The 26,044-nt window shown below is 46.3% G+C and overlaps 1 protein-coding gene across 6 annotated transcripts in view; it reads left to right on the plus strand.

Moving 5' to 3' along the window:
* The first annotated feature begins 3,292 nt into the window (after positions 1–3,292).
* Positions 3,293–26,044, plus strand: part of RNF216 (ring finger protein 216) — an 81,606-nt gene continuing 58,854 nt past the window's right edge. Inside the window, exons 1-5 of one of the 6 annotated variants that reach the window (XM_032989049.2) lie at positions 3,293–3,405; positions 18,983–19,111; positions 20,238–20,371; positions 21,444–22,301; positions 24,090–24,166. In XM_032989049.2, coding sequence (XP_032844940.1) covers positions 19,045–19,111; positions 20,238–20,371; positions 21,444–22,301; positions 24,090–24,166 — 1,136 coding nt within the window. In that variant the 5' untranslated portion in view covers positions 3,293–3,405; positions 18,983–19,044. Of the gene's footprint in view, positions 3,406–3,875; positions 3,939–4,075; positions 4,087–5,664; positions 5,685–12,717; positions 12,738–18,982; positions 19,112–19,814; positions 19,905–20,237; positions 20,372–21,443; positions 22,302–24,089; positions 24,167–26,044 lie in introns of those variants that run through there. The other 5 variants (XM_042798720.1, XM_042798719.1, XM_032989051.2 and 2 more) reach the window with 5 other exon arrangements.

Raw genomic sequence — 26,044 nt, forward strand, 5'->3', positions numbered from 1 at the left:
TGGTAGCCACCATTTTGTTTGTTAAAATATTTATGGAAGTCACAGGAAAATTGATATACTCAAAGAGTTTGGTAGTGCTGTGCTTAGCTGGAGATGAGGGTGGTGGACAAAGGCAGAGTGTTAAAGGCATCAACAAAAAAAAAGTATTGCTGTTTGTTGAAAATGATGTAGCACTACAAAATAGTAAGGTTAAAAAAACCCCTCCAGTTTGCCAGACCCAGAGCTCGGTGCGATGAAGCTGCCCTGCTGTTAGCACAGGTCTGGTGAATATTGAGCGTCGATGTTTGCTCACAGAAGTGGCCCCCGCTGTTCTGAGTTCCAGCACCTCTGCGGTCGGGTTATGGTTCTGGCAGCCAGCTCAGTGGCCGAGGTCATGGAAATGCAACTGATTTAACAGATCTATATGGACTGCCCAGATAAAATGCCTCCTGTCCAGGTAGCACGTTCTTCAACTGATTAATTACCAGCCTTTGTGATTTTCTCTCTTAGCTTATTATTTGTACTGTTATTTTTCCAAACTCTCAGTTTTCAGGAAAGAAATTGTAATCCCCACCTTAATGAGAGTTGGAGAAAGATTCATTGATGCTGAGGAATCTCTGCTTTTCTGTTTGTTTTGGTTTGGTTTTTTTCCTAATCAGTCATGTATTGCAAGTGGAGAAACCTGGGTGCAAGTCTGAGGACGGTGCTGGCAGTGATCAGTCACTGCTCAGTATCGGGGTGCGCGCTGCAGCAGAACCTTCCCTCTCTAAAGCTGGAAGCTAGGATGTCTTTAATCTGTGCATATTTTGGTTAGGTTGTTGGTTTTGGTTTGTTTTTTTTTTTTTTTTTTAAATGGGGGGGGAAGAAAAATAGTGTTTTTTATTCTTTGAGTAACTTCACAATATGATCAAATGCACTAATATATAATGAGCAAATGGCTGGGGAGCTGGTTTCGCTCGCCCCTTCATTTCAGCCAGCAGCGGGGACTGAACGATTTTTGCTTGACTATTTGGAGCAAGAAATGCTGTCAGTCCTTCAGTGCTCTGTCAAACACTGATCCTGCATTGTGTTTTCTTTAATAAATAATTTTTGAGAAGTATTCCTGTTTTTTTGTATCCTTTTGGTGTGTGGACACAGCTGATGAAGAGGAGGATTCCTGCAGCCTGCTCCAGTGGATGTGGTATGCTGTAGAGCAGTTGCTGTAGGACTTCTGCACTAGGTGGACTTTTTGAAAATATGATAAATGAATATTTCTCTTAAATCTTACAGAGCTCAAGAAATTGACTGTCTCTTTTATGAAAGCTTGGCAAGTCAATTAAATTCCTCGAGTTAAATGTTCCAGTCTCTGCTTCTTTCTGCAGGATGTACAAAACCAGACTCTGAGCAGGAGCACTGATCTCATAGTAGCAATTTCTTTTCTGATTTATGATGATGCTCTTGTGTCCTGGGCACTCTGCCTGCTTGGGGAAAGACAACCCCTGCTCACTAGTATGTGCTTTTAAAAGGCAAGGCAGAATGGGGTTTAATTCACAAGAAAACCTCTTCATGTTTTCTGTTGGTGCTTTACAGTTTGATGCCTAGCTAAACCCTCCCTCTTCCATTTTCAGCCTTTCTTCACATGTGGCTTCAGGTAAGACTGAAGCTTTGCCAATAAATAATCACAGATAAAATCCTTTCAGGTGTAGTGGGTAATGGAGGGCAGGAGAAGGGGTTGCTGCCTCTTTCTGATTTTGCTAATTCAAAACAAGACCAAACCTAAATTTCTAACCCCCTTCTGCAATCTCACAGCTGCTTGCTGGATGGATGGTGCAGTGCCCACGTCTCCTGTGGACCCTCCCAGCCTTGGCCAGAGCATTTTCTGTATTGCTTATATCCCTCTAGAGAGGAAGAGCCCCTGACATCGGGCCAGGACGTTGCTGTGTTGCACAGACATGCAGTAAAAGAAAATCTGCACCAAGTACGTGCAGAACATGAAGAGGATGGTGGGGTGAGTACAGGAGATCGGCCAGGGCCAAGGTGATGACGTACACGTCTGTGACCACCAGCGTGTAGATGTTTCCCACATGGGAGCCAGGATGCAGCCAAGGAAGGAGGTGACCTTTCGGATGAGGTGCTGGGCAGGGTGGTGGCATTTTTGGGGTGGCAGGCCACCAAGGCGCACGCGCTGGGTTCCATCCTCCCTTGCCAAGAGCCAGGGAGCTCTCCGGGAGGGAATCCCCGGCTGAGCCGTCCTGGCAGCGGGATGGGGCAGCAGCAGCAGCTCTCTCTGCTCCGGCAATGCCTGGAGAAGCCACGTGCTTTCCCCTCACGCAGAGAGCGGCGGGGACCAGCTTCAGTGGAGGTGGGATTTGTCCCTCTGCCCTCGCAGTGGGGATGCCAGCTTGCTCCAGCCACCCACCAGCCCTTCCCGCCGCCCCTGGGCACCTGCCCTGCTCCTTCCATAACATTCGTTGCTGCGCATGGATCATTTTCTATTGAGATTTGGGTTTAATTACTACTATTTTTACTTTTTCCCCCCCATCTCCCAGGTGCTGGTTTGACCTCACACTGGGAGGCTTCGTGGGAGCCACCTGTGGCCCAACCCTCAACCTTCCTGGGGGGATCAAAAGAGAAATCAGTGTAATCAAAAATTCACAGTGGTGACTTCTCCCCAGAGCTGCTCCATCCCATGGCTGGGCAGGGTGGGGATGAGGGTTGCTGGATTTTTGGAGCGTTTCTGGGATGACAACGCTCCAGTGCTGGGAAGGAGGGCAGCTCGGGAGTCCCAGGAAGGCAAGAAGCCCACAGACCAGCCGTGGTCGGTACGAGCAGCACCTGGGAAATAGAACACTCCTGGTGTCACCCTCTGCTTTTGGGCTGAATTAGCAACGCTGGTGCTGGGGGAAACAAACTTGCCCTGGTCCGCAGGCGCAGAGAGCCCCGCGGCTCCGACCTAGAGCGGCTTTGCACCCCCAAAATCACGACACCTCCAAAGGCAGCAGAGCCCTTCGGGGAGGGGGAAGGGATCACCCCAGGGTTTGCTGGGTGACCTGCCCCCCCACCTCCCCTCCATAGGGCACCTGCACCCCACCAGGGCTGTGACACCTCCCCATGGCCCAGCACCCCCGGCGGGAACCCCCCACCCTTAGGAAACACGTGCAGCTCTTCGCCCCGCCCCTTCCCCTCCGGCCCCGCCCCCCGACACCGCGGAGAGCCCGGAAGGGGGGCGGGGCTGGACCGCCTTGAAGGACCGCCCCCCCCCTCCGCCTCTATGGTAGGTTTGTCGAGACGGGACCGCTCGGGCCGCCCGTCTCTCCCTCGCCGCTCCCCGCTCCCCGCCGCTCCTCTCTATGGTGCGGGGCGGCGCGGTCACGTGGCGCGGGCAGGCCGGAAGGAGCCGGGCAGCGGCGGCTAAATGAAGCGGGGCCGGAGGGGCGGATGGGGCTGGTGAGTGATGGTTTTAGGGGGGGCATACGCACCCCCACGCACCCCCCTGCTCCCGCTTTGGTGCGGTCCGCGCGTCCCGGCGGGGGAAAGCGACGGTGGCGGGGCGGGGGGGGGGGGAGGGCTCTGGGGTTCCCCCCGGGGCTCCCCCCGCCTCGTCCTCTGGGCCTCGCCCGCCCCCTTCGCCCTCAGGGCCGCGTCCTCCCTCGCTTTCCCCTCAGGGTCGGTCGCTTCTTCGTCCTTCCCCTCAGGGCCGGGTTCCCCCCCACCCCGCTCCGCTCCCTTCTCCCCCCAGGGTTAGTGGCTGGCCCCGGTAAGGCCCTCGCCTCCCTCCCGGCCCTGGGAATCTTGCTGAAATCCCCTGTTCCCCCCCGCAACAGGGAGGTGAAGAGGGTGGTCGTGGTGGTGGGGGGCACCCCGTTACGATTTTCTGGTGCTGCTCTCCTCACCGGCTCGTTTCAGGTGCCCTGGGTTGCGTGTTTGTACACGGGAAGAAAAAATAGCGTCAGCTCCATAGCTGGTGGCAAAAGGCGGATGTAAGCTTGTTCATCTCTTCTGACCCCCCGTCTTGTTGTGGAAACACTTGGTGCCGTTGGGACATCTTGACATTTCAGGCATCTGCTGTGGGAGCTGCTGCGGGCAAGGAACCCAAAACACAGCTGTCCTCAGAGTGGAGGGATCTGTGTAAAAGATACTCCTTCTCCTCCTCTTCCCCCCTCTCTCTGTTGATTTGAGTGCTATCTCGGCTTCGTGGGAGAGAGTAAGCGCTGGAAGCACTCACATACACAGCTTTTATGTAATGGAGGCGCCTGATGGGTATTTCTGCCCCTGGAGCTGCGCTCGTTCCCCCCAACAGATGGAGAAACGTTGGGGTTTCACCGAAGTGTTGTGAGGCTGAAGAGCTGTAGCTAACTCCAGCGTGTGTGTGGAGAGAGGAGCGTGAGCTCGCCCAGGCAGCGCTCCGGAGCGCTGGTTTGGGATGGGCAAAATGTAGGTCGGCTTAAAAAGTTGCCTTTGCCTCACGGATCCGCTGGCTTTGTAGCCGTGCTCGCTGGAACCCCTGCATGGCAGTTGGGCAGATAACGGCCGCCTGCGACTGTGGGTCTGGCCCAGGAGGTTTTTATTTTCATCTCACCTTTGCTTTATGACCTAAAGTGGTGCCTCTGAATGTCTTCTAAAACCTTACCTTATTAGAGTCTTATGGAAAAATACTTATACCAGAAACATAGTTGTCAAAAGAATAAGTTTAATTGTCGATGTTTCTATTCAGCTTCCTTACTGCTTGTCAAACAAGGTTCATTATCGTTCATGAAGTGTTTTGGTTCAGTTGCCGGTTTGAGACTTCTGATGCTTTAAAGAAAGAAAAGCTAATGTTGCTGCTGTACGCTTTTACTTCCATTATCGAGGTGTAATGCTGAGGGACTATAACTCGGCTGTCCGCGTACTTTTCACAGTCTCTTCTTGTGTTTCTTTTCCAGTTTACTGATTGCCACACAGAACAGCAGACTCATCTTGCTGTATTTCGAGCAGCAGCCCTGAAAGCAGTAGCTAATTGCCTTGGTGGCTGAAAGGCATGGGCAGCCTTAGTGCTAAGGCCTATGAGCAGACTCCTCTATCTGTTCGGTTTCTCTGGTGGTTGACTTCTCTTTCTTACGATTTCTGCTGTCTCAATCAACATGCTTTGGAGCAAGTGCAGGTTTCCAGTGGTAGTAATGGAGGAGAAGGCAGGTGTCCCCTATCAGGTGGATAGATGAGACTTTGCATGATCAGATATAAAGTGGCTGCCTCCTGCTTCCAGAGGGGATGGCCTAAGAGCTTTTTCCCTTCAGCAACCTGCTTGGAAGGTGAGGGGGGATGTTTGAAACCCATCATTCTGCAATCTTGAGCAAGTTCTGGTATGTCCCTGTAGAGGTACCGGGCCATAGAAGTGTGCAGGTGCAGCACAAACTGTATGGTGGAACCCATTTTCTTTAGGATTGGTGAAAGTGCAGGGATGGCTTTTAATTACAGAACTGCGGGATTTACAGCTTTAATATGAACTTTTCATTTCTAGGATGAATGCTGTACAAAAATTCCACTGCCTTGCATCAGGCCTTTTGATACTGTAAACATTTTAATAGATTTCATGTGCTGGGTGTCTGCATGGTGTGACTAGATGTTAATAAACAATCATCTTGACAGGAGTTTGTGCCTGAAGTGCCAAGACTTGGGAAAGGACTCAGACCCACTTCCTGAAGAAGATCTGTAAAGACATTCAGCCTGCTTGGTAGTGCTGCGTTTTGGTAACGAGACTTCTTCCATGTCTTTTCTTCATTCTTTCCTAGGATGTTTTCCTGTCAGTCTGGCTGCAGGCATGCTTCTTGGGCAACTGCATAAGTCAGGGCACAAATAACAGTTCCTGGAAGAGCAGTTGGGGCAGGCTTTACTGATGATAAGGTACATTCTGGTTTCCAGCAGGGTGTTGGCAGCCTGTTCCTGGGCTTGTGTTTCAGAAGCTGCCTTGGAAGTCCAAATTCCTGGGTAGACCAATGCTTTGTCTGCCTGAGAATGCAGTGGGCGTTACTGCCGCCGGCGAGCTACGATCGCTGGCAGCGTGGCTTGTGCTTTGAAATTGAACACAAATCGCTAAAAAGTCCTGTGGCAAAAATAGGTGGAGTGAGCGCGTAACTCCAGCGACTTCAGCGTAGCTGGAGAGGGGCAGGAAGCATATCTCGGGGGCCAGGAGCTGATTAGCAAGTCTGAGTTGTCGCACAAACCCAAGTGCAAGAGATGTGGAGCCCTTTGGGTGTGTTTTAGTGCCTGCTGGAAGAAGCTTCCGTTCATTAATTTGGAATGGGTGTCTTATTTTTATTTCTTTCTTTTTAAAGTCATTGTGAGTGGTTTAGTGTGTCATAGCGCTGGCAGCTTGGCGCGGTGATGGGCGTCGGGGTTTGCCACTGGCTGCATTTTTTTTGGGACAGTCAGAACTGCGCCACTAATTCCTCTCGTCAGAAGCTTGGGGTTTTTTTGCACGTGGATTTGGTCTGGAGATATTTTAAGTCTCCATTTCAATTATTGAATACAGACATCTTCTTAACTACTTAAAGGAGAGGCGCTAATAGTCTCTGAAGTCTGTGTGTGCACTAAAATAAGTGTTATGAATTGCCTGCCTCGGTTGATGGGTGGGCTTTTCAAGCTGCTACATGTAAATTCAGTTACTCTCAGTAGGATCTATTCCCTGTGGGGTAGGTGCCTTTTTTTAATACAGTGAGGAGTGGAAGATGTGAAACATGCAGCTGACCCTGGACACTAGCTGTCTTCCAGTAGCAGCCCAGGAGATAAAAGTTATCTGTGTACTGATGTGTTAGTTTCTGTGTTTGAAATGGAGCTAAATAATGTGCTGATCGGTGTTAGTCTGACGAGAAGTGGAGTTTTGTTTTAATCAGGTTACTGGGACAGGGAAATTTGGGAAATAGGGAAGGGGTAGGCAGGGAGAACAGGAAGAAAGGAAAAAGACCACTTAGCAGTGTCCTGGTGGCTTGAATAAGTTATTCTTGCCAAAGCACTGAGATGTGAGATAATAAGGAATGTTTTACTGAGCTGGAATAATCTCACTCTCAGCAGCCTTCATGTCGCTTTTATAGAATTTGAGGTTTATTTTGGAATATCTCAGGAGTGATGTTTTTCCTCTGGGTCAGTGCTTTTAGAGCTTGCAGTGGTTTTAAATTCATAACAATCCTTGAGAAAGCTTAATTCCTGAGGACTAGAAATCATGTTTCTGCTGAATGACACCTTTCTCCTAATTACCAGCACTGCTGTGGTTCCCTCCCCACTTTCATGAGGGGAACTGTCAGTGTCTGATTAAGTGGAAAAAGCATTGGGCTTTGGGGAGAGATTTCAACACAGGGCAACTGCTACCTCAAGTCACGATGCCTTCTCATAGTGTTTCTGACCCAGGTTGGGGGAAATCTAAAAGCGTGGCTTCCTTGCTGGCTTTGGGGGAGCCCGACTCCTTTGCTGATGCCGACGGTGCCTGTCTGTTCACAGGGTGACTTTTGGAGGCTGTCATCGTCACTCATAATGAGAAGCAAAATTGACGAGCTGAAATAAATCTTGGGAGCGTATGTAGGTGTCAAGGTGACCTGAAATGTTTTCAGTTGGCTTCTGAGGAGGACAAGTGCTGTATTGCTCACACTCAGTCTTGCTTACCTCTGTAAGGAGGCCAGGCTGCTGTTTGCATTATTTAGATAAACATTTGGACAAGATCTGTAGAGGCATTGTGTGGTATTACTCTGTAGCATGAGGTGATCAGGATTTGTAGCAGTTAGAATCTCCGTTTGGGGAGTATAAGGATGGAAAATGGCCTCAAGTAATGTATTTTGTCCAAAGCACTTCTCACACAAGGTTCCTGTACTGCTTTGTCAATACTGACAGGCTCTTACCAAGCTGTGGGCACTGTTATTGCTGTTTATTGGAGAAAAGAAGACAGCAGTTGGCTTTTTGCAGCCTTTGCAAAACCAAAGTTAGGAACAGATTTACGCTTCTATTACCAAATACCATCCCAAAGACGTGATGTATTTTTATATTTGATGGAGGAGGGGAGGCAAACCTCTCCCTGATGCTCCTTGCAGATCATTTTTGCTTTAAGGTACCTAAAGGCTGGTAGCAGAAGGAGCACTTACCCACACACCCATGGCAAGTACAAAATGTTGCTGGCTAAACATATTACAGTGGGATAGCAGGGTGAAACAGGCAGTGATGTTGACAGCTGCCTGCAGCAGAGCGGCGATGCTGCCTAGAAGACTTTCCTCCTCTCCCTGCTCTCACTGTATTATGCTGTAATGCAATTTGAGGAAGATGACAGCAGCAGCATAATGGGGAGGCAGGAAAAGAAGCTTTTTCTCCCTTGCAGGAAACCAGCAGCATAGGGCGTTTCAGACCTCCCCTGCTGCTAGGATTTCCAGCTACAGATGAACAAGACGGGCAAGACCCATTAGCAGTAACTTGGCTAGCATAAATAGTTCATGTCCTCTCTCTATATTGTTAAACCAGAATCCTATTGTAGTGGAGCAGGCTTCATTGTGTATAAACTGGGAGGTGCCCTTGGATCAGCCACGACTAGCACAGACCAGCTTGCAACGGCTGGAACGCACCTCACACTTGAACACAGTGTCTGAAGAGTGCTCCTCAGCTTAACGTTTTTGTGTTTGTTTATCAGTTTGTGGCTGCTTTTACTGACCCTCAGTCCCAGATGGTTAAATAGTATGTTTGATGTTTTACTGTTGCAACACCCAGGAAAAGAATTTATATTCTGCTATGTGAAAGCTTAAACAGTGTTGGACACTTAACTACGATGACTAAGGGGTAGGCACGCAAATCTGCAGCCTGAAAACAGACGTGTCCTTAGCAAATGGTCTGACTGCAGCCTGTGTAACCTCTTAGCTGTGGCCTGTAGTCCTTCTCATAATCTTGCACAGACAAAAATATTTATTGTCCTTGGGGTGAAATTATTAGGTACTGTGCAGACTCCTAAATCTGCATGACTTGACCTGGAGAATTAATGTGCAGTGCTTCTTTCCTTGGTTTTTAGCTGGCCAACTGATAACTCATTCATTTGTGAACTTTAATGGGCTCAGAAAAGAATAATGCTGGATATGGAGCATCTCTAAATCTGGCCATGATCTGATTTCACTGTTTTCAGTTCTGATGTAGTGGTATGCTTACTTCCAGTACAACCTCTTTGCTTTTTTGCTATTTTAATATATTCTGCTTAAACCCTGCAATGGCCACTGCCACGTGGCATGGATGAAGTCAGCCTGGACAATTGTTGTGAGCCTGGAAGGCTGCCCTCCGTTTTTGCTGCTGAGAGTTTGCTTAGTTTGCTTGCTGGCCTGGAATAGGTTGGCCGCAAGGCTAACGTGTGGCCGCAAACAAAACTAAACCCAGCTTTACAAAAGCAGTTGCTGGCTGGCTTGAAAATCTTGTAACAACTGGTCGTCTGCGGTGCTTGAGCAGTAGGGACACGGTTACAGTTCTTCAGATGGGTTGGTGGCAATCCTTCCTGCGCAGCAGTTGGTGGGTGCAATAGGCAGCTTGTTTCACTCTTTCCACCAGGAATCGGTGCAGAGAGTGGACTTGCTGCTCAGGTATCGTGTGTGCCTTACGAGGTATCTATTGGTATTTTATTCTCGGTATCTAAGGCAGTTTAAGACTCCTTTCACCGTGGAGTGAACTTGACCTGTTTGTTGGCTCAGTATGGCTCTAAGCTGGCTCTTGCACATATTTAAGCCCTTCAATTGAATGTGTAGAAGCATCTTTCAAAGGCAGTGCCTGATGTTCGACTAGGAGTGTGAATAGTTTGAGTGCTAGTTAGGTGTTGGCTGTGGTTGCATAGTGTCAAGTATGTTAGGCTGCAGTTTAATTTAGCATCTTAGTTCTGTTCTCCCACTTATGCCATAGTGGATGTGTGAGAAGAAAAGGTATCTCATCTGAATTCTACAAAGAAATTTTCCCCCGGGGCATTTCTTTTCAAAGCGGTAACAAATGCTGGTGGAGCTCAGTGTGAGAGGAGGCAACAAGCTGTGGTGTGGGAACGTGACCACCTTAAGTAGGTATTGCAGTGAAACCCTTCTTAACGTGGAGCCACAGCTTCTGGCTGCCACTGACCTTTGAAATTATAGCAACTGCAGATGCTTAACATGGCTCAAAAAAAGGGTACGGCTGTAATAACCAGAATATGTGACCTGTGAAGTCATTCTTTTTGGAAGTCCCTAATTCTGGGATGTTTGACGCCTAGCATGGTTTGTAGCAAGCTTTTAAGTCGATACTTCTGAAAGTACTGTGCAGATTGACACAGAAACCTTCCTTTTTGCTAAGATGGGCTACTGCAACAGGTCAAGTTTTTTTTCCTTCTGTGCCACCTCAAGGTCAAGACTTAGCTTTTATGTTGTCAGCAGCTTTGTGGAATGAGGTGAGGTGTGCTTTGTAGACTGCAGCTGTCCTTGAGAGCAAAGTTTCTTGTGATAGATTCAGGTCACATTTAAAACAAAATAAAAATACCCCCCTTCCTTTCCATATTTGCTCCTGGTGATACATTATGGTTTTTTTCTGGAACACAACTTCCCAAGTGCTGCTTAGGTGATTGTTTCCAGAGTTGGTCTGCTGGGCAGCAGGCAGTCCTCTGTCTGTTACTGCAACTAAAACTGACTCTTTGTGCTTTCTAGCCCTCTTGACTTTGGTCTAGTTAGCCTCTTGCTACTGTTTTTAATAGCAGTTTGCCGGTTGTGTGCAGCCTGTCTCTCCTTCTTGCTCCCGGTGCTCCCTGTAAACAGGGCTGCAAGCAGAGCAGGCTGCTGGTTGCTCATCTACATGAATGTCAGTGCCATAGCCTGTCCTAGGGTTATTCTTAAAGTCCTTTATTTCTCTGTATTGTCTCCAGTGAAAAATGATGCTAAGATTGTAACTTGAAGCTTCCTGAAGACATGCATCCAACTTGTTAAATAACTACTTAAAAGGTTGCACTTGGTTTTCTTTGTTCTGTTATACCTTTTAAAGGTGACATTCAGGATCCCTTAAAAAGGGAAAGAAAGAAGGCAAAAAACTACTAAGGATTTGGAGAGGAAATGCTGTGTCCTTTCTGCTGAAGAGCTCTATGAAGTACAAGTAACCGAGGAGCACTCTCATGTACATCCTGGGGCACATAGGGCATTTCTCTTTCTCTTTTGTGTGGCCCCTGGGTTGATGGGGAAGAGAAGGCAGTTGCAATTAATGTTATGTAGAGCAGTGACAAGTATGTGCAGCAGCTAGTAATCCATGGAATCTGGCTCTTTCAGACACCAGTGCATTTAATAACAGTGCTGCTCAGAGAAAGGAGCCTCTGCCCCCTTCTCTTAGGATACACGTGAGTTCAGGGCAAGAAAACTGGAAGTAAAACTTGCTCTGGAAGCAGCAAAGCTGCAAATAGCATGATTTCACATGCTCTTCCGTTCGTCCCCACCCTTATACCACAAAATCAGAACAAAACAATTCTTTAAAATGATGGTTTGGGAGATAGGCTGTGAGCCGAAATAAGTTTGTTTTGTGTGTATGTGCTGCCGTAGCTAAGCTGCTGGTGTCTGAATTGTTGCTTGAACACAAAATGCCAAGCTGGCACCTGTGTTAGGGATGTGGGAGGAGGGTTTTGGATTTTGAGGATTATACTGTATGATCTTGCTCATGCCAGAAGCCTGAGGCAGGCAGAGGAGTACCCTTTACAGGAGCTAACTGCAGAGATGCCTTGAATTTTCACTTTGCTCTTAAAATGAGCTGCTCAAGGCAATTGCATTAACTCCTTTCTAACCAGACTTTGTAAATTTTAACTTTCTTTTTTTTACGAACTCAATTTGATAGGGGAGGCAAGTGACTGATCCAAAGCTCTCCACCTTTTGCGCAGAGCGTGGTTTTTTGCATACATCAAAATTAGCTGTCTCATGCTGGTCAGAGAGATGTGACGATGTAGAGCCCTGTTATTTAGCAGAAGGACTGACGGGGGTCATGGGAAGGCACTGAAATGTCCAGAAGTTGACCCTGGTGCCAGTCATGAGGGAATAGCTTGAAGGCATCAGAAACTTTCAGTTGAGTTGAATTAATAGTTGCCCATTTTTGGAAAACAAGTACATCTGTTTCAAAATAGTCCTACATTTTAGGAAAGAGCTCACAGAGCAGAGATCAGTTTTGCTTGGAAATCTGGGATCATTGCAGGTGGCCAGCTGTTAGGTGAATAAGAGAAAAGTGGACAGGTTACTTTCCTCTTGTACTTTTGTGTTAATAGATGCAATTAAAATGGAGATTGGATATTTTAAAAAATTATGATTAAGTGATACTTAATAGAATGATGATCTGCAAGTGAGGTTGATTAGAAGTCTTGTGATGTACAGACCATCGAGATGTTTCCTGTAAGTTTTGACTTGCAAAATGGAGAAAGTATAGTTAGGGATTTGAACCAAAGTAATCCCTAAAAATCATCTCTCTTAATTGCTTCTGACTACGCAATTTTCATTAGACTGGAGCAGTGACACACAGATGTAGCTTGTACCCTGCTAATCCACAGCCTCTTTTCAGAATATCTTCCGATATGTGTTTGGTAATGCCGTTGACTGAGAATTGACTGTAACAATGCACAGCAGAGCTCTGCATGATGCTACAGCACATGGTCCTTGCTCTAGCCACAAGTAGGATTTTAGTAAAGCTGGATAGCCCCCACGTTAGTGAGCTCATGGTTTGCTTTTCATGGATGCAGTGATCACTAAGCACTCTGCAGTTATCAAGAGAGCTCGCATCAGTGGTGTGCCTCGGCGGAAAGGGCAGCGCTCGCTTTGGTGCGTGTTTCACAGTGCGGCTTTTCTTCTTGGGTAAGGGAGGGTGAGGAATGGGGAACTTCAGTGAGATAACTAGAAGTTGTGATTGCTGCCAGAGAGGCTTGAAGACTCCCTGTCCCTCTTGTCCATCTTAATAATGTTCTAGCCTGGAGCACTGCTTCTGAAGCCAGTTACGATGCTGGTGTGGCTGCAGAGGTAGTGGCCGCTCTTGTGAGATACTTTCTGAAGAATGTGTGTGTTGGCTGTCTTGTATGTATGGGAAAGTAAATATCGGGGTTTGATTTACTTGCCACAAAATGCTTCTAGTGTTATATTGTGTTATGTTTTGGTGTGATGAGATCAGTTCTCTGGCTTTCTCCAGTAAAACTGTCTTACCTGGCTCTTATTGGGGACAAAATTCTGTTCCTTGATTTTTCTTAGATCTCAGGAATCTTGTCGCCTTCTTAGAGGGCATATGTGTCTGTCTTAAAATCATTTGGTAAACCAAGCCAGATGCTAATGTCTTGTGAAACACTTCGGGAGCGTTTTAAAACTTAAAAGCTGATTCTGTTTATTAAATTATCTTCTGGTATGTTGTTCCTCTTCAGCACGTGCTACAGGTTCCAGAATGGGTGGCAGAGCTACATGGGTGCAGTTGCTGTAAGTCTACCCCCATTCTGTGCTCCTAAGAGGAGCTTTTGTGTGATAATCTGTAGCTGGTCGTGCTGTTTTCTCAGCAAACCGAGCTGCTGCTGGAAACCAGGTGGTCTTGCCTGTGAGTCACTGCCCATACACTCTTTATCTTCGGGAGGCCAAGGGTAAGGCTCTTGGGCTGGGGCCAATGCTTTGGTTCTGGAAGAGTTTTCCCACCGTTGCCTGAGCTGTAGTCAGGCCTTCGTGTAAACCTGCTCTGCAGAAGCCCTGCTGCAGGTCCACATTTTAACCTCTGGCTTTATTCCTTTGCAAGGTATGATGAAGTGGTGGTGGCTGCCTTGCACATAGCAAACAGGATGTGTTTGTGCCCAGCTGTTCTTGTTGGGCTTATGATCAGGGGATTTCTAATTTTCAGTTGGGATGATGCTGTTTAACACGAGCAACTGCTGTTAAACTCTCCCTGCATTTGCCAAGTGACTGTTACAAGGAGCAGCCCTCAGCAAATCATGAACCCTTTGAAATGTTTCAGTGAAATACTTGACAGTAAGTCAGGCTGGTTTATTTCCCTTCTGTTGTGTTTTGGTTTTGTTGTTAGTTTTGTTTTTTTTTTTTTTCTTTTTTTTAAGGGCTGAATTTTTAGCTTTTCATTTTGCTGGTTGTCACAAGCCATGCATTATTTAAGCAGCTTCTCTTTGTTTTAGCAGCTTGCAATAAGGCAGAAATTCACCTTGCTTGCAGGCTACCAGCAGACATGTTTGCTGCCCGCAGGCACAAAGTAGGAGTTGATGCTCTTCTGTCAATGTAGGTGAGCAACAGTGGTGTTGCTGTATGGGGGAGAGGCTAAAACAAACGATTTGATGTTGCTGACATCTCTTTCAAGCTGCGCTTCCCCTCCCTGGCCCCGCATTCGGTTGGGATTTCAATTCTAACCTCCCCTGCAGTGCTTTCTGTCTAGTCCTGTTGCCTTGAGCTAGAGCCAGAAAAGAGCTCTTTGAGTCTAGGCCTGTCTTGGGTATGTGGGAGTTCAAGATTTCAAATGTTGTAAATGCAAGGGGGGCTGGGGAGGGAAGTACATTGTGTCTAGGAGGGGGAGATCTCCCTCTTCAAATTCCAACACGGTGTGAAGATGTTCATTGCAGCACAGCTGTGAGGTGGAGGGAACGGATTTGAGTTCTGTTCCAATTACTGCAGTCCAGAAATGACTGCATATACCAAGAGTTTAAATATATGCACAGTACCAATGTGTGCTATTTTTAGGTTAGGCTAAAAATATGTAATGTGATGTTTACAGGGATTCTTGAATGGGTTTTGGAAATCTTTGTGTAAGCATTCTGTGTGCACCTGAGATGTGCTTCACCTCTTAGCATCTGATCTGTCAACTCATAGTAGTGGTTGGGACCAGTGGTTTTGTAGATTAGATTTTTACATGTATGAGAAGCTTGTTTGGGAAATACATACGACTTCAACTGTCGGTCTGAGATCTAATCAGTTCAGAAAACAGTTATACGTAAGTCCCTGATGGTCTCTGATTTTTCCGGTAGCTGTTCTGTTAATGGGTGGTTCTCCTCTCGAGTTGCTGTAGGAAAAACTTTCATGGGAAGGATTTTATTGCCTGTGCTGTCATGAATACACAGAGTAATGTGGAAGGCGGAGGAGAGATTGGGTGGAACCGCATCTTCCGCATGGCAGTCTTCACCGTGCTGTTTTGGGGTGGCTTTGCAGTCATGACAAGGGGTTTGTGTTGCCCTGATACTATATTGGGATTCAAGTTCCAAGTCCAGTTTGTGCGCTATAGTGCAGGTGGGAGTGTTTAAGAAAAAAGGGGGAAAAAAAAAAGAAAAAAAAGCTTGCAAAGTGCATATCTGTCTGCTGCCAGATCTTTTTCTTTTAAAACGCTTCTAGTATCCTGTCCTTGACTGCATTGCAAAAAAGCTGATGGTCATGTTAGAGCTTGGTTATAGGTGGCCTTATTTTTTACCTATTAGTGCTGAAAATGCTGAGGTAGTGTGGGATAGCTTCTTTCCATCTGTCTTGCTTGCTTTTTATTATGTTGTTTATGTAGGGCAAGACCCTAGGGTGGCTTTGATCTTGTTACTTCACGTTCTCGGCGGCCTAGTGCTATAAACATGAATAAACTTCTTATTCATGCCACTAGATGGAACTGGCCTATGCTTATAGGTATTTGTTTAAACTTGAGCTCTGCATTGAGTATTGACAACATGAATTGCTAGCTCTCAGTGGAAGCTTGCTTTTACCCTCAAAGCAGTGCTTTATTAAGCTACCTAGGTTTTTATGCAGTCTGTTTTGAAATAAAAAAGAAGTGGTACTTTGCCAGTTCTTTCCAGGCTTTACTTTTTTTCTTTGCCTTCACTGTATACTACAGTTAATGCTGCTTATTATATTCCTGCTTTTAAACCACCATGAGTCTTTTGGTGACATGTGCGTATTTTTCTCTTGTACAGGGGGTAGATGGTTTGTATTCCAAATTTCATTTCAGGTTATTTCCTGTACCTCTTTCTTGATTCTCAAGGTTGAAGTGGGCAAGATCCTCTCTACGGGAAACAGAATTGCCTATAGAGAATAGTCATGTTAGTCTTGTGGCTTATCCCTTGTTCTTGGATATGAACAGCTGTGGTTTAGCCAGCATTGGACAAAGCACCAGTTGAACTATTTGTAAAAAGATTTTTTTCAGTGTCTGTGCCGATCGTTGTTGACCCACCTGTGCATACACGCGTACCCAACTCAGCTAACACATTGCCTGTCCCCGTAGGGGAGAAATGTCCAAGCCACTTAACTTTGCTCAGAGTAAATCTGAGCAAATACCTGTCTGGCCTCTGTCGGTGCCGCTTGATGCTGCGAGGGTCGATTTGTGGCTTTCACAAACGTCCTTGTTCTTCCCCAGCCAGCCTTGGAGCAATCCTTCCCTGTTTTTGGCTGCCAGGAGGTTCCTTTGTTGAGCGTGAGCCTGTGTGCAGGCAGCTGACATGAGGCAGGTGCTGGCTGCGCAGGGGCTGTTGGTTGTTGCAAGGAGTGCTTTGCAGGACCAACCTGCTGGGAAGCAGAAGTGATTGGCATGGGTATGTGAGCTGAAGAGGCCTGGGTGCTGCTCCTGGCTTTGTTACTAGCCTGCTTGGTGGCCTTGGCCACACTCGTCTTTTCTGTGCTTCCATTTCTCCATCTTCTAAATGGAAAGAAGCGTGTAGATCTTGTTTTGTAAAGTACTGAAAGGGCTAAGGATGAAAAAATGCTATATGGGACTAGGTGGTAGCTATTCATGAATACCAGGGAAAATGCAACAATAATAATGTGGATGTGACCTTTTAAAAAAGACAGGGTTTTCAGTGACGCAGCTACTGAGCTGCTGCTCCTGCACCTGTCTGCAATGATGAGAACAGTGCTTTTGTGCCATTCTGGCAAATAAAATAAGGTTTATTTCTCTTTGTTTGTAGGGCACAAGCTGAAGAACCTAGTGGAAACACTCCCCAGAATCCTGCTTTTGAAGCGTTTTCAAACCATCAGTATGCCCATGGTATTCTTGAAGTTGCTCACTGGAAATATGGTATTCTGCTGAGGTTTCAGGGCTCAAATATAGAGGTAGTTGCATATTTGTAGTAATACTGGTTAGGAGAAGCCTCTGCAGTTCCCTAGCCCAATGTCCCCCTCAAATACGAACCATCACCAGTGCTGGGACCAGATGAGCATGGCAGTTTGTAGTCCAGCCTTGAAAACCATTATGGTGGAGGTTCCCACTAGAGGAGGCTGTTTCAGGCACTAAGCTGTGCTGCTGGCACCCTTTGTGTGTGTTAAGCAAGTGTCCTGCCCTGCAAACAGGGAAGATGCTGCTGCCTTGCTCATTTATCCCACTGCCTATGGTGCGAGACTGCGGGCTGTGTCTGTGCAGGCTGTTCTTTAAGAGGAGGATCAGTTCCTGCCCAAGGCCAGCTGACTCTGTGCTGCCGTGCAGCGTGTGCTTTCTGTCAAGTGACATTTGGGTTTTGGCTTTTTTAAGTGCTAAATTATATTTTTAAAATTTCTATTATTTTGTCCTGTATTAAATTATTTTGAAGATGGTAACAACTAGTTCCTTATGGGAGGGGTAGGGGGGTATAGATACCAGTACATAGGAGGCATCTGAACAGATTTCTTCATTTTGCAGTCCTAGCTGCAAATCCTGTTCCTGGCAGAGGAGGTTAAGTAGAATTATTGAGGAGGAATTTATACTGCTCTTGTGTACTAGCAAACAGGATTTTACAGCAGACCCATCATCTTCTTCAAGCTTATACATCAGTAAATATTTAATAATATACAGATTTCTCCGTGCTCTAATAGTGAGATGAATACTTCTCAATAAAAAGACCTCCTTTCTCATTCCAGTGATCAAATTGTGCTTGGAGTTCCTGTATGTATTCAGCTGCTCTGTGATAGCGGGAATTGAGGGCTCTAAGTTGACAGAGTATAAAATGGAAACCTACTATTCAGGTTGCAGTGATTCCTCTGACCTCCTAATCCTGTTTGGGAGCCTCCAGCCGGCTCATTGTGCCTCTCTCAGAACAGGTGGGGGTAGCAAGTTTTAGTCCCAAAAGCTCAGTCCTGTGAAGGAACCTGATCCCTGTCATGCTCTCTTTTCAGTTAGAAAGCAGGTGGCGTATCCTGGAATTTGCACCAAACCTTCATTGAGGGGGGGAATGTGCTGTAAATCAGGGAAGTCTCTAAAATAGCAGATGGTGGCAAGAAAGCGTGCTCTGTAGATGTGACTTGTTCCCATGCCGGTTCACAGCGCCGACACAAACCATTCGCTTATACTGCCCTGCCAGGCATGCAGCTTCCTTCCTTCTGACGTGCCAACAACGTGGGCTTCGTGGACGTGAGCTCAGAGCACCCCTGGTCCCTCTGAAGCTGCACCTCAACTTGGCGGCACACAGGGGAATTCAGGGCGTGATGCTGGTGTCTGGGTTTCACCAATGTGTCTCACTTCCCGGTTCAGCTCCTCAGCAGCTAGGCTGTCAGGTCTGATACCCATAATAACTGGCTGTTCCCCTCGGTGCTAGCGTTTCTGCGGTGCTTGGGTGTAGTATGACTTCGTGGCATTAAGTGCGATAGGGGATGGCTGTAATGCCATCAGCTGGCACATTTGAGATGCAGGCTTAGGTGGTGTTGCCCTGTGGCAGCTCAGGCAAGCGGCTTTTGCTCCTCTCACCAGTAGATGGTGGCAGAAACACCCCTATGGGAGTTGATGCATGAGGTTTTTGACGTCTTGGAAGCGGAAGAAGATCCACATATGGGGAGGGTTTGAGTCCTGGCTGGACAGAATTACATCTTCTCCCCCGCCCTGCCCTTTTCAGTGATCGCATAGCTATAAGTGTCTTCGTGTCTTCTCCGGGGAGGCTTCTTGGGCCTGACTGCACTCTTCAGTCAGCTGTCATAACTGTCAGAAGAAAACAAACATATCTGCTTCTAGGCACTGAGAAGGTGGTACAGAAAAGTATCGTCATGAAGAGACTGTGCTGGGAGAGCCAGGAGAACCCCCAAAACGATCTAGCGGCTTAGTCTTGGGAAAGCCTGGTTAGGGTGCTGCTGAGTTTGCCTTACTCTCTCCTGTTTTTGTCTTCTAGTTCCTCACACAAGCCTGACTGTCATGCCCAAACATTGACACTTTCAGGTACAGCTATTTAAAATGGCAGAGAGAGGTGGAAAGGAAGAAGTAATTAAGTTGAACAGCTTCCGTAGTCACAGAGGGAAAGGTGAGTACTGATTTGTGCATATTTCTAGAAGTTTCTTTGTAAAAGTGCTTACAAGCAGCAGGATTCGTAGATACTAAACTTGCAAGAGTGCTGTTAATGGGAACCTGCTAGTGCTCCGTTTTGTCATGCCTTACGCTGCTCTGTTACTTCACAGCTACCTACAGAAAATTCTCTCATTTTATACAGACCTGCAAAATACTTGGCTCTTGTCTTTCTCATGTTGCATGGCCTTAAGGCAGATTGCAGACTTCTTGGGAACACCATGGAGACGTATTTCAGCAGATCTGAGGGGCTTCCAGTGTTCCACCCTTCTAAGGACCTCATAGGAGAGAGGGTGGCTCTGCAGTCGTACCCTCACAGGGCTGTGTGCATTGGCTCCTTCCAAGAGTGGCATTCAAAATGCTACTTTCTGTGTATACCTGAAAGATAATAAACAGATACTCATGCTAAAGACAGAATGTCATGTCAAATTGTAGGGAAAGCATGGTTGTATGCTGTCTCCTCAGTACAGAAACCCTCACTTTCTGGCTTGAGTGTGTCTCCTGTGTTCCAGCAGCTGTGTTCAGTAGCATCTATATTCCACTCTTGACAGACCTTGAGGGACAAGGTTGTCATCTAATAGCAGGATATCTTCTGTACCCACAGCCAAGGGCCCTATCTCAGTCTTGCATAAGAGGCCGAATTGCCCAGGGAACCTTATCTCTCCTCTAGAATGCACTGTGCATCAATAAAATGCATTGCCTCCGAGATACTGAAAGTTCAGGACGTCTCTGCAAAAATTAGGAAGCATTCTGTAAGTGGCTTGTTCAGAATAATTTTTGCAGCAGTTTGACTCGTGATGAAGTTTGGGATAGAGGAATCTCCACATAAGTGTCAGAGTGACCGTTTCATGCATGGACTGTTGTGGTGAGCTATAGTTTGTGCAGGTGTTTTGCTCAGAGGGCCGAGGGGTGTAGGAGTGGCTGTTAACAGTAACTCGCGGAGGAACCAGTGACCTTTGAGCGCTTCTTCCCTGTTACTGCAATGCAAATGTGAAGATTGCTTTTTCAGATGTTTCAGTGATTCTGCCCTGTAATTTCAGTTATTTACCTTGAGCAAATAACTAACTTTACTTACTTTACTACAGACTGGATAAACCGCAGGGACGAAAGTCTTATCATGATATCAGATTCATCGGATGAAGAATTACCTTTGTTGCAGGAAATGCCAGCAGAGCAGCAGCATGAGGAAGATGACGATGATGTAGTCATCTTGGCAGAGGTAATTTTTCATTCTTGTACTTGTCCTGCATTATTCATGGCCTTTATTGCCAACTCTTGTGCAAATATCTGATGCCTTCCTTTGAGAGTCCTGTCCGATTACAGTAATTTACTTAGGATGTCTGAAATGAATGTTGAAAGGATGATATTTTGCTGGCTTTAAGTGTTTAATCATATCTTGGGCACGGGGGGGGGGAGAACTAGACTGTTAAAATGCATTGTATTTAAAGTTCTGCTTAACAAAGGCTGTAGCTTCCATAAAGCTGTCTATCTAAATCCAAAAAGGTAGAGTGCTTTGTAAGAAGACTTGATGTTCCTGAGAAGGTTGGTTTTCAAAACAAGCCTTGTTTAACCTTGTATGCTTTATATTCCTCTGTGTTACTTGGGCACTTGTTGGGCTGTTGCAGGCAGTTACATTTTTGCGGTTTTACAAAGCCAGGCCACCTGATAAATCACTTTCCACTGGCACAGGCAGTTACCCAGAGGAGGGCCAAAGGCTTTAGCTTACCTTGCTTATCTTAAGTGTCTAATTTCATATCTAATCTATATTAAGACTATATTCCACTTTTCTGTGAAATTAACCAGAGACATTGAGAAAATGGGTTGCAAAGCTGACCTTTCTGTTTTAGTTGAAAACAGTAACAGAGAACATTTAGACTCTGTTGGCACACAGCAGTCTATCTGCCAGAGGCAAGAACAAGGCTACAGGTTAGTTCTTTGAGCTTTGGTTCCTGCCTGTTCAAATGAATGGTGAGAATGCAAATACGCCATCATCTTGTTCCTCCTTCCTAGACTATTTTACTGGGAGGGAAGTGGGGGCTGAGGTGAATTTAGGAGATTATTCCAGTCTGCAAGTTCTGTGCATCCCCAATTCTGCCAAATGTTCTTTTAGCACCAGGGGACAGACTGAGGATATGTGGGTTGCAGTTTTATGCCTTATTACACACCTTGCTAAACAGACTTTTCATCTGGTTCCCATCAGAAATTTGATTAGTAAATGCAAAAGGTCATCTGGAGCAAGGATTCTGACATGCTGACAAGATCTCCTACTTACTCTTGTCTGTCTTCTTTAGACCCCAAAGCATCAGCAGCTTCTGCGTCCCAATGTCATCAGACCTGCTGCTCAATGGCAGGATGCAAACACTGTGGGAGAAGGAGGATCTAAAAGTGCTGTCAAGCCATTGAGGAGCATATATCTGCAAAATGAGATCTCAACTCTGCTGTGCCAGAGAGACCAGTATAATCAGATGGTGGAGAGCAGTGCTGGACCAAGCAAGAATGGGAATATGAACTTTGCCTTGCAGCAGCCTGGACCATCTGAGCTTAATGGCCCCAGGTTTGAACCTACAAGTAACCAAGAGCCCGGCCCAAGTTTGCTTCCAGCAATAAAGACAAGTCCAGAGCCTGTTGTCAACGGAGAAATCACTAGTGTGGAGAATACAGAGCTTCCACCACAACAGGAAGAAAAGGTAGCAGCCCAGGTGTGGCAAGGAGAGGACTTGAAGCCAGAGCAAAACCTTGGAGGAACAGCTGCTGTAGCTACCACAGATCAGGAGATCCATGAGAACAACCAGCTAGATCACCCACACTTCCAGCCCTTGGAAGGCGAGCCACATGCTGTAGCAAATGGTTGTGCTCCTCAGCAAGGGCAGCCTGAAGCAGAGCCAGGGTCTTTAAGGGCATATGGAGAGGAGGCTCCTGGGCCAGCCTTCCCCCGTCCTGAACCACAGCAGGATGGGATTCCAGGTCCCGCTTCGCCCCAGCCAGCACATCCACCAGAAGAAATGGGTCAGCAGGTAGTGATAGACAATGAACAGCCAGGTCCAGCATTCCCCGCACAGGGATCTCACGAATTTAGCTCTAGTAATGTGCCAGAACAAGATGCTGCTGAGCAGGACCAAGATCTCACTGCACTGCTTATCAGAGAGACAGTAAGTATTCCCAGGGCTTGTTTGCCTTCTGTGTGCATGTTAGTTTCAGACAGGTTTTTCGAGGTGTGCAGTGTTTCACGTGCTCAGAGCACATCCCTATTGACTTCAGCTGCAAATCCTCTTCGTTTTGGCCGAGACTTGGCTATGTACCATGTGAGGAGCATGCAGTGAACTGTCGTGGAAAACTTTGGTTTGAAAGACTAACGCCGGCACTGTGGCAGAAGTGGTGAGAGGATGTGAATCTTGAGGGCACTGTTTGCTTTGGGGTGGGCTCTTGGCCAGAGAGATTTAGCAGAACTGATTGCAGGGTCTCAAGGGCACAGTGAGGTCAAATAACAGGAGTCTGTTGCCTTGAAGGCTACCACCCTCTCAGTTCTGTTGGTTTATTTTTGTCTGGCTGATTCCTAACCCAACTGTGTAGAGCTGGTTTAGGAAAGGATGTGTCGAGCTGAAGGAGTGAAACTGAGACTAAACACTGGCAGAGGGATAGAGGATGGAGTAGAGAAGGCTTAGAGACATATGGCTGAGAGCCATGGCGGCTTTCAGCTGGCTCTCTTAAAGTAGTTTGGTCCATGGCTGTGTTAAGGCCACCGTGGTGGTCGGTGGTAACGGTTGCCCTTGCGGTGTGGATTTCCAAGCAGTAGCACTGTGGGATTACTGGATAAGCAGCATGAAGACTCGTGTATGTTAACTTCACACTTTCCGACTCTGCGTGTGAAGCTTAGCATGAGGGGCACTAGCTACAAGACCTGAATCACCAAGAAGGGTACTGCTTAACCTCTGGCATATTCAGCAGCTTGGGCAACATGGTGTATGTTTAAAAACCAAACCAAACGTGGTGATGGTTCACATGTCTAATGTTTTCTTCTCCAGTGTACACTCTTCCCCCTGATTGGTAGGGAGGAAGGGTCTCTCTTGATGCCTTATGGAATACATATTTTGCTGCCTCTGTATTCTACACCACTACCCCCACCCCCTCCAAGCCTTCCCTCCGCATCCCGTGTCTGATTCTATTTGGGAGAACTGGGGTTGAGGAAAATATTCTTTAAGTAGTAGTCCAACAAAATTCAATTTGTTCCAAGTAAGACCTTGCTGATCAGTGACTTGCTTCAAGATGGGTAAGTAGATACTCTTGCATTGTCAGGGTTGCTTAACAACCCTGACCAGTACAGTCTTGTAAAGCAAAATACTGTATGGTGCAATCGATTGCAATACCTGTACAGAAACCCAACAAGAGAGAGCAGCAAAGGGTGCTCTTTGTTACGTGGCTAATGCCGGGAGAGCTTTCACAGAAATGCCAGTAAAGGTTTGTTGTCTGTTCTGATCTTGTTACTAGTGTGTCTGGGTGCTTTGGGTGGGTATACATATTGTTGGGTTTTTCCCTTTTACGTTGGAATGTTGTATTTCAGTACACAGTCTGGAACTCCTTAATCTTCTGTCTGAAGGTAAATATTAGCTTTTCTTGTGTTGTAGATCATACGTACGTGCCTCTCCTCTTTCCATCTCGCCTGAATCACTCGTTAGGCCAGCTGCTCGTGGCCATTCACATCACTACCCATACTCTTGTGAGAAAGAGCTGTTAGCAGTCATCCTGTGGAGCAAAGGAAGGCCAGCAGCTTGCAATACCTGGGCTGGATGGATATAAATGGTCTCTTGAAATTCATTTTGGCCCTTGTCTCAGGAGCGTGTTAGATAATTACCTATAAATCTCTGTCTTGCATGCTGTTGCTAGGTTGTGCTACACAGCTCCGCTAATACCTACGTAACCTTTAGCTTTTCCTACTGTAGGAAGCAAGATTCCCAGATGTGAAGAAGGAATATATTGAAGAGCTAATCAGCATCAAGGACTGCTATGACTTAAATGTGTAAGTATAGAGCTAGGAGCCAGGGTGTATCATACAACAGTCTGGCTGCAGTCACATTTCCGTTACCCCACCTTCTAATGATGCTGTTCTAGAATATATCCAGGCCTGGGAGTCAGCACTGCATTGATAATGCCAAAGAGCAGAGAATGATTCTTTTTTTTCCCTTCTAATAGAGCTTTTCTTAAATCTTCTCTAATTTTGATGTTGTGCTGTAGATTCTCTGCTTTTAAGATCTTTTGCTTATTTGAAGATATTACATATCATTTCCTCTTAACTATTACTAGAGTTCTTAAAAAGGGTGTCAAGATTAAGGTGTTGAGATGACTTGTATAAAACATGGTACAAAGGTGGGTTGGTGAGTTTTGAGTTGGAGAAAACAGTTTCCTACCTCCTCATTTCACGGACTTTTGGATTTTTCCAGATAAAACTGACACTGTTTTGGACTTCCTTATTTAGTGTCAGTATGTTGGCTTTTATCCCCTTTAATCAAGTAGCAATGGTACTGTTTGAGTTCTCTCACATCACTTTTTGCAGATTGAGTAGAGCAAACACATTTAAGGGCTGGTAGGATTGACTCTAGATATCTGTTGAGGGATTGATTTTGGTCAAACGGAGCAGAAACGTGAGCCGAGAAGGGAAATAAAAGAAGTGGAGAATCAGCATGAGAGCTGTTGCGTTCTCAGTTGTGTTAACAGCTCACAAATACCTTAGCGTTCGTCATGCTTGATATCTCTGGGAGTCGTGTTAGAATCAAAAGTTGAAAAAAAGTCATTAACATTATCGATAAGTTGCATCATCTCCCTACCCTTTTGGGTAAAGCTTGCGCAGCTGAAGAGCGAAGGATTGCGTGTGTTGGCACCAGCAACACAGAGGGGAGAATGGTTTGAAGTAAATCACTTGTGACTGGTGTCTGATGCTAGGTGGCCCCTCTCTCTTTCTCTCTCTCTGCAGCTGTCACTGCTATCTCAAACATGTTGAAACTAGTTATTATGTGATACAAGAATGAATAATAGGTGTTGGTTGCCAGAGTATTCACTCTATCTTGTATGAATCCAATGCCCTTTCCAGTTAACTAGGGCGCTAATTAAGCGGTATTTAAGTGCGTGAGGCTTAGAATTAGTTATTGGATCGTAAATAAGTTAACTGGCAAGGAACTAAGGATGATCCCATCCATTGGGCAGAGATTTCCTATTCTCCTGCCTTTGCCTGTGTTGTGAAGTCGTGTCTCCAAAGTAGGACTTCTTGGTTAGAAAGTCATCAGACTGTAACTCCTTTCTTGTCTTTCAAAAGTGCTTTCCCTGCAGCAGTGGCACGGTCAGCATGAGAGAAGCTTTCAGGTGCCTGCACCGCATACTTGGTGCACCTCGGCGTGGACGGTTGTGTTGGGAGTGCAGAAGACCAGCAGGGCTATTCCTTGGGGTGATCGGGCTGCTGGAATTAGGCATCTGGCTGCAGGATCCTCTCACAAATTATGTGAAAAAACTCATTATTGTGTCCTGCAGGGATTTAACGAAGCCTGACAGTATTAAATCCCAGCATTGGCTTCTATCAGTCTTAATGTGTTCCTTCCCCTTTTGCTCCCAAAATCTCTTCTCTCCCATTGTGTGCCACAGACCCAGTGAGATGAAAAGGTGCTTACAGGCTTCCCTGTAGGCCATCTACAGTGTCTGCTCAGTGGTGCGTTACCCACTTACTGCATGATAAAGATTTCTTCTCCATATTTTTATTCCTTTAACCAAACTATCTTTTGAATTGTCACTGCATCTTTTGTATGAGAACAAATGGGTCAAAGCACTGGTCAGCCTCGCTGGCAGGGTCTCTTTGATCTCCATGGTATGTCAAGCTGAATCAGGCTTGAAATATAATAAATAAGGGTGG

The sequence above is a fragment of the Tyto alba genome, unplaced genomic scaffold (assembly GCF_018691265.1).
Source record: "Tyto alba isolate M040663 unplaced genomic scaffold, T.alba_DEE_v4.0 Super-Scaffold_28, whole genome shotgun sequence".
Lineage (NCBI taxonomy): Eukaryota > Metazoa > Chordata > Aves > Strigiformes > Tytonidae > Tyto > Tyto alba.